The 11,846-nt window shown below is 31.8% G+C and overlaps 1 protein-coding gene across 1 annotated transcript; it reads right to left on the reverse strand.

The window, feature by feature from the left end:
- Positions 1-1,256: 1,256 nt before the first annotated feature.
- On the reverse strand, positions 1,257-3,022 carry LOC129903208 (transcription factor MYB93). The gene is made up of 3 exons (XM_055978713.1): positions 2,859-3,022; positions 2,600-2,729; positions 1,257-2,251 (listed from the first exon to the last, which is right to left on the reverse strand). The coding sequence occupies exons 1-3, from the start codon at positions 2,989-2,991 to the stop codon at positions 1,456-1,458; spliced, it is 1,059 nt and encodes a 352-aa protein (XP_055834688.1). The 5' UTR covers positions 2,992-3,022; the 3' UTR covers positions 1,257-1,455.
- Positions 3,023-11,846: the final 8,824 nt, after the last annotated feature.

An 11,846-nucleotide genomic window follows, 5' to 3' on the forward strand; every position in this document is an offset into this window, starting at 1 on the left:
TCAAGAATCAAGATATATAGATTCAAGATATGAAATGTATGGGGTTCGTACCATAATCTTGTATTTATTTATAATAATGATAACTGAGTTCACAATTAAATATTTATGAAAAATTTATTAAATTATCTACAAGTAAAGTTCTCCCAAGAGTCTGAGACACATGCCCTACTCTATGGGTTTCCCTCATCCGCTCGCCTATCCATCGGGAAATCCTAGCTAGCAACAAAGAAAGACCTAACTAATTATGGCCGCACACCAACATGAATTGTGATGCACTGGTGGAATTGCTTCACCTTAATCAGAGGTCTCGGATTCGTGTTCTAGTATGGAGAAAATTATGTTGGGAGCACCACTCCTAAATGAACCCTACAGTGCGCACGCAATTTGAATTTACTCGGTTCCAATGCGAACTCTGGGCATTGGGTGGGAAACAAAAAAAAAATTACGACTGAACAATATTTTATGATTTTTCGGTAAAATTAATTTATAGCATCTATTTGCTCATGTGTAATGTGTTACCTGATGACAAATCAACAATTCAGTAGTCCTTAAAAGCTTTGATCAATATACATGACATCATATTTTTTTACTTATCCACTTTGAATTTTGTATGTTCCTTAAAAATAATGATTAATATGAGTATTTTACCACAATATCTATATTAATTGATATATAGTCTTAGATTTTGGGAAATGATTTAGGGAATGCATAATTAATGTTGAGTGTAAAATGAAAAAGAATAGTTGCATTTCCTTAATATGTTAAAAATGTCAAAGAAAAACGAAAAATTACTTTTAAAATATTAAATAAATAAAAATAAATGGATGAAATATAGTTTAACACATTATAATTTCGTCATTACAATTTTTATCAAGTAACCATAATTAATATAAATCATGACCTGATTGAATAAGTATTTTCTTTACATCATTGGTGCATAACATGAAAAATGAAAAAAGAAGGAAAAGGAAAAGCGTAAAAAGGATTTGGAAGGTAGCAAGTAATGTATGTTACTAAGAAATTTCAGGTTAATTACTAGATCGCATGGAAAGAATAGAATATATACAGGGCGTGAACATAGCCTTTTGACAATGGTCATCTGAATTTATAATTTTTGACATAATATATAAATATATTTATAAAATTTTACTAAAATCTCTAAACAAATATTAAATTATAACTCATAAAATCAGAACAATAAGGAATATTTACATTATAACACATCCAACAAGGATCAAAAAAGAAGAAGAAGAAACAAGAACCGTAATGTGAACGTGTGTGTACCCTCTCAACAATGATCAATAATATAATTACAATAATTACGCCTCAATCGCAAGCGAATTGAGTAACCTATATTATAATAATCCTGACCATCTATATCGCTCATCAACAACCAAACGTACTAATATACAAAAAGCCTTCAAACTTTATTTTTTTCCAAGCCTCGCGCAAATATCAAGAAATGTCATGCATGAAGTGTTCTTCAAAGAATAGCTCTGGCCAATATGAAGAAGCCCCTTGATCAGCACCATTGTTAGTTGAATTACTGCTGGAATCTCCTTGATTATTGCTAATTGAAATTTCAGTCAAAGGTAGCAAATGACTTGAAGAATGTGGAGAAGGAAGAATATTAGTATTATTCAATGGGGAACTTGGTGAATTATTTTCATGATCAAAATTAAATTTGTGACAGTTAATATCATCACTAATGTCATTATTATTCAAATTTGTTTGAAAATTGAAAGGGACTTGTTGTGTATTATGATCTGGATTGTGGAGCAGTTGAGAGCCAGAGTTATTTTCATTGGAGAAAAGTGATTGACTTTCAAGATTGGATAAATTTAAAGAAGGGGCACTGGCACTATTTTCTTTAACAAAATCTGTAAAATTAAATGCCCCCAAATCTCCAAGAGTATTATTATTATTGTAATATTGAGTAGTGTTTGATGAGGTTGTAGGTGGCATTGGATTATAATTATTTGAAGATTGGAATAGAAATTGTAAGTATTGAATTTTAGCTAATTGGGCAGCTTCAACTTGTAATCTCACAGCATGATCTTCAAGTGGATGATGCTGAAGTAAATTTGCCAAAGCTATTATATTAGGCAAGCTTGCAAATAAATCAGTTCTTGGCCTGTGAGTCATTGGATCATATCCCATTTGAATTAGCTTCTTCTTTAAATGTGTGTTCCAAAAATTCTTGATCTCATTATCTGTTCTTCCTGATAAATGTGTCGCGATCGCGGACCATCTACAACCATAAAATTACATGATCATCAATATGAATTTCTTATACAAACAAGGAAAAAAAATTCAATGTGTGGTAGCTAGCACCAACAATAATTATGCATAAATCTCTAGCAAAATTGTGATAGCTATATAAATCATCATTGTCCATTTGTCGTCACTCCATATTTAAGCCTAGCTTATTTTAGTCAATATTATATAAAATGCGAATAAAAAAATACTAAAAGTTCTCTATATTTTTTACTGGCACATAACTATGTGACATGTTAATTTTTTGTGATAAGAAATGATCACAATTCACAACATTATAATTCTCATGAAAAATGTAATTTATATTGAGATAATTAATTACTTGTTTCCTAGGATGGAATGGAGATGAAGAATTGTGTTTTCTTCTTCTTCAGAGAATTTGCCTCTCTTAATATCAGGCCTCAAATAATTAGTCCATCTTAACCTGCAGCTCTTGCCACACCTATTAAGTCCTATACAAAATATGAAAACAAAAAACAGTTACTAATGTTGAAAAATAATCTATGATATAAACCAATAAACATGAGTATAAAAAAATAGTTTTTTTTGTTGTTGGAATAATAATAATAATAATAATTAACCTGCAAGCTTAGGAAGGGCTCTCCAACTTCCATGGCCATGTTTGTCAATATAATCAACAAGTAATTGATCTTCTTCAGTAGTCCATGGTCCTTTTTTGAGCCCATTTTCATCACAACAAGGAGACCTCCCCATTTTAATTTGTAGGACAATTTATTTATTTTTCTTTTGGTTTCTTCTGTTTGATGCTACCAAATTAGCGATGTTTAGTATTTATACAATTGAGCAGTCTAGTTACTTGTACTTTAATCCAATTAACAAAATGTGATTTTGACAGTTTTCTCAAAAACAAAAAAACAACAACTTGTCTTCATAAACTAATCGACTATAATAAGTGAACAAGGAACCTTTTAAATTATTTGTTTTAAACATTAATCTTAAGTTAGAAATTTAGTTGGTCAAAATCCTAAACAACAAGGGTTTAGAGGAGCTGCCGACCACGGATTAAATTTCAATTTATCTGTCTGGTTTTAATTGACATGGTTTTAAAAAATAGAAAATACTTTTAAACTTATGATTTTAAATTAAAGAGACGTAGAATATACCAAAATGACATTTAATCTTGTAGTATTAACTCTTAAAAATGTCATATGCAAAGTTGAAATTGAAGTATTTCCCAAAAAAAGAACGATGAATTCTTTTTGAAACATACTATAAAAAAAAGTAAGACAAACAAACTAAAACGGGAAGTATGTAGTAATAATATATTTATCTTATTAATTCTCTTTATTTAGTCCGTAAAGTTCCATTAACCTATTCCTCAATGGGGTAGATTTAATTTCTTGTTTTTAGTTTCTTTAGACGACTTTACTTATATTTTGATGCATTTTCTTGAGAGGAAATTTTCTAATGTAGAATATAGTTTTATAAAAATAAAACTTTTAGGGCAAAATTTTAAAAAATTAATAATATATACAATGATCAAAAAGTGAAAATAGGTTTTCAAGTATTTTTCAAATTCCAAATATAACCAAAAAAATGTTGATTTTCAAATAAACATGGACTTTCTTGTATCCCGACGAAAATTAATGCTTGCTTTAACAAATAATATCTCTTTAAGAAAAGTTTGATTTTTCACGCCTCTAATTCTATCTTCTTCGATTTTGTTTACCTATTTTTATATGAGATGATGGGACAGGCTATTTGCTAGTCAAAAGAGAGGCAGCCATGCAACGAATAAAAAGAGATTTCACTGCGTCATTTGCTTGCCTGGCTTGAAATTGCTTTAGTAAAAATTATTATTTTTCACACAAACACATTCAGTATTCACTTTTGTTTTATCCCATATTTTCTTTTTTAATTCAATTGAGTGAGTGCACACTCTTAGGCTTAACTTGTTAAATGAAGTTTACTTGTATAATTCAGCTAACCTTTTAATTTACGAAACTTGAGAAAAATCTCTAAATTGGTCAAGGGTAATTAGTCAACTTTTATTAACTAAACAAGAAGAATTAGACTATTCTTTGTACCCCATTATTTGTCATGTATAATAGTAACAGTAATATATTCGATATAATTTCATAAATAAAATATAAAAGGGTAGAATATGCAATTCTTATTCCTACCTTTATAAAGTACTAAAAATGTTATAGATCCTTGTGTGATGACCCGCCATATCATCACGCCACATTTCACAAAGTTGCCCATGTGGAAGCCTTACATAGGAAAAATGCTAGTCCATAGTGGAAGGTTCTAGAGACATGTGGAGAATTTCTTGAAAGACTTTAGAATTCCATGGATTTGCATGGAAAGTCCTTAGAATCTTCTAGTTATGTAGAGAAATCTAGAAGAGAGATTAGTTTGTAAATATGGAAGGACTTGTGTAGTAATTTTTATTTACACTTAAGCCCCTAAGGAGTAGTATAAATAGAGGGGGCATTCATTTGTAACAAATCACCAAACAATCAAGCATTCTTCCAAAGCAATACAAAAGTCTTCTTCATAAAAGCTCTCTTGTCTTTCTTACTATATAGCGTTCCCTTAGCGATCTAATCTTAAAGGCTTACTTGAGCTTGCAAGATCGTGAAAGATTCGTGAGTAAGTTGTCAAGTGTCGCACGGAAGTCTTAGTGTGAAGTCTAAGTCCGTGATACTTGAGTCATAAATCTTTTTCTCTGATAACACTAGACAATAATGGTGTGTTTGGTATGAAGGAAAATATTTTCAATTTTTTCATATTTGGTTGGCTTATATGTTTTGAAAAATATTTTCCAAATTAACTTATTTTCCTCATATTCAAGTAAAATGACTTCCCTTAAAAAGGTAAGAAAAATATTTTCCAAAACCATTTTGAAACCTACCCATGCCTCAACTTTCCATCCTAACTTAAGTATCGGATATCGATTTACAATACTAATCCTAGATCCAACTCCTAATTCTCAATTCGATACCCGACTCTCGACCTTGAGTCGATACCCAATTCTCGAGTTCTGAATTAAGTCGAAATCGAATCTTGAGTTAGAATTAGAGATTGAATTTTGGATCAAGTGTCGAGATCGGGTCTTGGATCGGGAGTCGAGAGTCAAAAGTTAATGTCAGGTCTTGAGTAGAAGTCGAGTATTGGTTCGGGTGTCCGGATCGTGGTCGGGGTTGGGTGTCGAGAGATGGGTTGGGGTTGAGTCTCGGGTTGAATCTCGAGTCGGGTCCAAAGTCGGGTCGGGGTTGAGTCTCGAGTCGAGGGTATTGGATTGGGGTCGAGGTCTCGGGTCAGGTCTTGAGTTGAGGTCGAGGTCGAGTCTCGGGTCAGGTGTCGGTTAGATTATATAAAGTATATTTTTTTAAAAAAAATAATCATTCACGAATCATACACTAGAAAATATTTTCCACTCACCAATCAAATAGGAAAAAATAAGTTAGAAATTAACTTATTTTTTAAGAAAACATTTTCTAGGAAAATATTTTTCAGGGAGAACATTTACCAAATATTGGGGGGAAGGAAGCACTACAACTGAAGTTTGATATGATAATAAATAATAAAAATAAATTGGACTAGAGAATTTTATATGGAAACCCCTCAAACAGATAAAGGGGAAAAATCACGGGGTAGAAGGATCTTATAATGATAATATGAGAGTACACTGCTCTCAAATACACGGAGAAATAAATAATTAACACTTCTCTCTTATAAAACGACCAACTCACTAAAGAGGACACTCAAGACTATAATATTTATCTTGGTATATAACTCTCTTTGTGTTCTTACTCTTTTGGATTGTATTTTGTGGGATAATCTAAATGAGGGAAAGAGGCCCTCTATTTATAATAAACTAGAAACGCGTAAAATCAGCGTATTACACCACCCTTTTTGACTATGCGTTCAAAACGCATTTTGTAGTATTTGACTATCTTGCATTCTCTCACTTGAATATTTAATTGAGAATCAATTAAATCTTCACACCATCCTTTCTACTCAATTACTGCAATGTTACGTTTTTACTATGCCAACACAAGATCGACACCATATAAATTTGTTACTGTTGATCGGCTTCGTAAACATATCTGCTAGGTTATCATTAGTGTGAATTTTCTGAATATCCACACTGCCTTCTTCCACCTTCTCACAAACAAAGTAATACTAAACTCGTATGTGATTTGTCCTTGAATGAAATGCCGGATTCTTTGCAAGATGCAAAGCGCACTGACTGTCACAAAATAGAGCAACCTTATCTTGTTTGTGCCCGAGCTCCCCCAGTAACATATGTATCCATACCACCTCTTTGCTAGTTGTGTAGTTTCTACATATTCTGCTTCAGTCATAGATATAGCCACGATAGACTGCAGTTTTGAAATCCAGCTTACAGCTCCTCCAGCAAGAGTAAACACATAACTTGTGGTGGACTTGCTTTTATCAAGATCACCTGCAGTATCAACATAACCTTTAAAAGTAAAGTCTAATCCTCCATAACACATTGCAACATCTGAGGTACCCTTGACATATCTCAGGATCCTCTTAATAGTATTCCAATGATCTCTACCAGGATTAGCCATGTATCGACTAACCACTCCCACTGCTTGTCTAATGTCATATTTTGTACATACCATGACGAACATTAAACTTCCTACTGCTAATGCATACGGTACTCGAGACATCTCCATCATCTCTACTTCATTGCTATGACTCATTCTTGAGGATAACTTGAGATTAATAGAAAGTGGGGTAGAAATTGACTTATAGTCTTGCATCTTGAAGCATCGCAAGATTTTCTTCAAGTAGTTCTTTTGAGAAAGTCAAATCTTTCTATTATTTCTGTCTCGGTGGAATTTGCATCCCTAGAATTTTGTTTGTTGGTCTCAAGTCCTTCATTTCAAACTTCTTAGCCAACTGTGCCTTTAAATTTGTGAGACGATCTTTGTTGGGACCTGCTACCAACATGCCATCAACATACAATAGCAAAATAACAAAATCGTCATCACCAAATCTCTTGTAATAAACACAAGGACCTGAACTATGTTTGTTGTATCCAAGGCTTATAATGAAGGAATCAAATCTCTTATACCAATATCTCGGCGCCTATTTGAGACCGTATAGAGATTTGTTCAACCTGCAAACCAAGTTCTCTTTTTCTTGTTCTTCAAAACCTTCTAGTTGGAGCATGTAAATTTCTTCTTCAAGCTCTTCATGAAGAAATGCAGTTTTGATATCTAACTGCTCCAAGTACAAGTCAAATGTAGCACATATTACCAGGACCACTCGAATTATTGTGAGTCGAACCACGTGAGAAAATATCTCGTTGAAGTCTATACTTACTTTTTTAGCGAATCCTTTTACCACTAATTTTGTACGATACTTCTTCACTTGATCATTACTATTGCGTTTGATCTTGTAGACCCATTTGTTTTCAATGACCTTCCTTCCTTGTGGAAATTGAATAAGATCCCATGTTTTATTTTTATGAAGAGCTTCAATTTCTTCTCGCATTGAGGCCATCCACAAAGATGATTCTTGGCCTTTCATAGCCTCGTGAAAAGTTGAAGGCTCTCTATCCTCTGTTAATAGAAAGTATGCAACATTGCCCTCCATAGAATAATCTGAGTGCCAAGATGGTTCTGTTCTCTCCCTAGTTGACCGTCGAACTTGTGGAGTTTTGATCTCAGCTTGCTCTTGTTCTTTGTACTCTGGTGCTTCCTCAGAAGAAATTTGAGCTTCTTCTATTTCTTCAACTTCAACTGTAGTAGTCTCTAATTTTTCTTTCGAAGTGTTACCTTCTTTTGCTTGTATCTTATTTTCAACAAACACAACATCCCTGCTGATTACCACCTTGCGGGCAGTGAGATCCCACAAGTGATACCCCTTGACTCTATCAGCATACCCTAAGAAAATGCATTTTCTGAATTTTGGATCCAACCTCAATTTTTCTTGGGTATTGTACATAACATAAGTAGGACTTCCGAATATATGTAAGCGAGAATAATCCACCATTGTAAATTGCAAAAACAGAGTATTTAAAATATTGATGTGTTTAGCAACCAACATGGACTCTGCCATTCAAAGAGTATACAATCTTTTTTTTAAGAAAATTGTATTATGCAAAGACTTGGCCTCATACAATCGCATAAGAGTATCACATATTTCCTTCGCCGTCCGTTTTTCAGCCACACTAGACAACACTTGATCAGCTAGTGCCAAGTGTAGATCAACAACTGCGTTGTTGTCTATGTCGTTCCACTTGCTATCATCGGTAAAGTCTGTAGGTCTGTCTTCAATTGCAGCTAAGCAATTGTCTTTTTTCAATATCGCTCTTATTTTTATTTTTCACAATGAATAATTAGTCTTATTGAATTTCTCAATGTCAAACTTTGTTATTCTCGACATTGTTATTTGCTTCACACCCTTCTAGATTATTTCTGAATATTTTGGCGAACAATCATAATAAACTGTACCGTCACCAAAATTTACTATTCACGTGAATAGTGCTTTTCACTGAATTTTACTATTTATGAAAATTTACTATTCACAGATAGTACCTTCGCAAAAAACAGACAGAATAACCGAGGGCTCTGATACCACTGTTGGGAGGAGGAAACACTACAACTAAAGTTGGATATGATAATAAATAATGAAAATAAATTAGACACGAGAATTTTATGTGAAAACCCCTCAAACATATAGAGGGAAAAAACCACAGGGTAGAAGGATCTTTCTATGATAATATGAGAGTACACTGCTCTCAAATACAAAGAGAAAACAACAATTAACACTTCTCTCTTGTAAAAGAAACAACTCACTAAAGAGGACATTCAAGACTACAATATTTATATTGGTGTATAACTCTCTTCGTGTTCTTACTCTTTTGGATTGTATTTTGTGGGATAATCTAAATGAGGGAAAGAGACCCTCTATTTATAGGAAACTAGAAACGCTTAAAATCAGCGTAAAATTCGCGTATTGCACCTCCTTTTTTGACTACGCGGTCAAAATTCATTTTGTTCCCTTTTTGACTGTGCGTTCAAAACGCGTTTTGTAGTATTTGACTATCTTGCACCAAACACACCCTAAGTCTTGATGGTTTCTGCAATATGATCAGCTTCTCTTGTGTAGCCTCCTATATCTTTTTATTTATAATATTTTAGCCGAATCCCGATTTCCAAGCGTTTTTATAGTTTCTCGATAAGGTAACAGATTAAAAAATTATGTCAATCGAGTTAGAGTCTGTTTGGATGAACGTATTTTAAGCAACTTATAAATTGAAAACTGTTTATAAGTTTTACAAAAAATAAGTTGGGAAAAAAAATAAGTAGGTGCAGCCCAACTTATTTTATTTTTTTTACTTATAAGCTGTTTTCAACTTATAAGTTGTTTTAAATAAGTCCATCCAAACAAACTCAATTATTTATTAGGGCTTATTTTAAACACAAAATAATTTTAAGTTGATCAGTCAAACACTCAAAAAAACTGAAAACGGCTTATAAGTTAATCCAAACGGGCTTTTAATCTTAACATTATTAATTATAATATTATTAAAATATCTTATTTAATACTATTTTTATATATTTTATCAAACTATACTAGTTATATGATTTTTAACCCCAGCAAAGGTCTCATATTCTGTTCTTTGTCTCCTTACTCCTATTCACATGGCCTATCACATCAAAAAAAGAAATAATTCCAAAACTATACATAAAAGACCTCAATTTTATCACGAAAGAATGTGGTGCACTGGATAAAGTTATTTTTTTTAATTAGAATTGTGAATTCGAGCCTTGAATATGAAAAAATTCTTGGTAGAGAGCGTTTCTCCCTGAATGAAGTTCTACGTGATGCGAATTCAAATTAATCGGATATCAATAGGGTATTGAAAACCGAATAGGAAAAAAAAGGAGAGTAAGTAACAGTTAACCATGGGATAAGGCGTATAATACACGTGTATAACATTATTGTTAGTTAATGATAACACGTAAGCTAACAAATCTAGGAAATTAGATTAGTACAAAATGACACCAACATACTGAACAAAAAAAAACATATTTCTCTGTCATATTGTATTTTTAAATAAAATTAATTAATAGATTGAATATTGTAAAATAATTTTTAAAAAAGGGTGATGAAAGTGAGTTGACTATAAGGAAGAAACTGGTTAGAAGTAAAGTTGGTACAGCAAACGTCCTAAATCTTCACCTAATTTCATTTTTGAAACAAAGTAAAATGACTTTCACTTTTTGAATATTTGGCTTTTGTTGTTTTCTTGTTATGCCAACCAAAAATCTTTTGTTTTTCCGACAGATTTCTAGTGTTTGGCATTATAATTACTTATTTAATTGGTTTAGTATCGTATAAGGTACTCTTTTAGCTATACTTAGTCAAGTATGGCTTAATCAAAGAAATGGGAAATTACTACGTAGCTAAAAGAATATTAATAACGCTATTTGTATATTTTTCTCATGAAAAATAATGTACGGGTGAAAATATTGAAGGATTATATTTGATTCAATTAAATAATAATAGGGACATTTTAAAAATAAACTATTAACCACATGGATATTTCTTAACCAAAATGGAATAATAAAGAATATCTTTGTTCAATTTCACATAATTTAAGAATATATATTTATTTATTTTTAGGAAGGATTACACAAATTCCATTGTTAAGAGCTAATTACATTCTATTCTTACTTTTTTTTAAATTACAAAAATTCCTTAAATTTGGTGGAATCCAAATACATCCCAAAACGTCTTGATACATCACGTAAAGTGATGTATCCAACCGATACATCGTGTAAAGTGATGTATCCGACTGATACATCACATAATGTGATGTATCCGACTGATATATCGCGTAATGTGATATATCCGACCGATACATCGCGTAATGTGATGTATCCAACCGATATATCGAGTAAAGTGATGTATCCAAGAATAGGAGAGAGTAAGAATTTTTTATAATTTTTTCAAATGATAATTTTTTTTTAGAGAATATGATAAAATAAGTTGTGTATTTAGATAATTTTTCCTTATTTGGATCTTTTTTCCCCCACTTTTTAAAGCCTGCTAGCTTTACTATTGGAGTGCATAGCAGTGGGCTTATATTAAGGACTTAATACATACACCACTTATTAGGGAATAATGGATTTGTAAGCCTTCATGTGAACTAATGAGGCCTCAAACTAGGTAAATCATGGGCTCACCAAGGGCTTAATACACAAAAAGTTGTTTTCATTTTTTCACTTCAAATTACTCATAAAAGTTTAAAAATTATTTCTATTTGTATTCATGATCAAATAAAACTCTAATTTTTAAATATCATTTTTCACTTTAAAAATAAAAACTATTATTTTCAAATATTCACAATTTTCATAGCCATACACCCCCTTAATTTTCCAAACGAGAAGTTGTGATTGAACGTGAATTTCAACAAATCTTTGGGAATCTTATATATATGGGCTTTTTATGTAAATGTACCATTAGTCAAGATTCTTTTCAGCTAAAATGGTCGCATATATATATATATATATATATATATATATATATATATATATATATATATATATATATAT

Source organism: Solanum dulcamara, chromosome 9, assembly GCF_947179165.1.
Source record: "Solanum dulcamara chromosome 9, daSolDulc1.2, whole genome shotgun sequence".
NCBI lineage: Eukaryota > Viridiplantae > Streptophyta > Magnoliopsida > Solanales > Solanaceae > Solanum > Solanum dulcamara.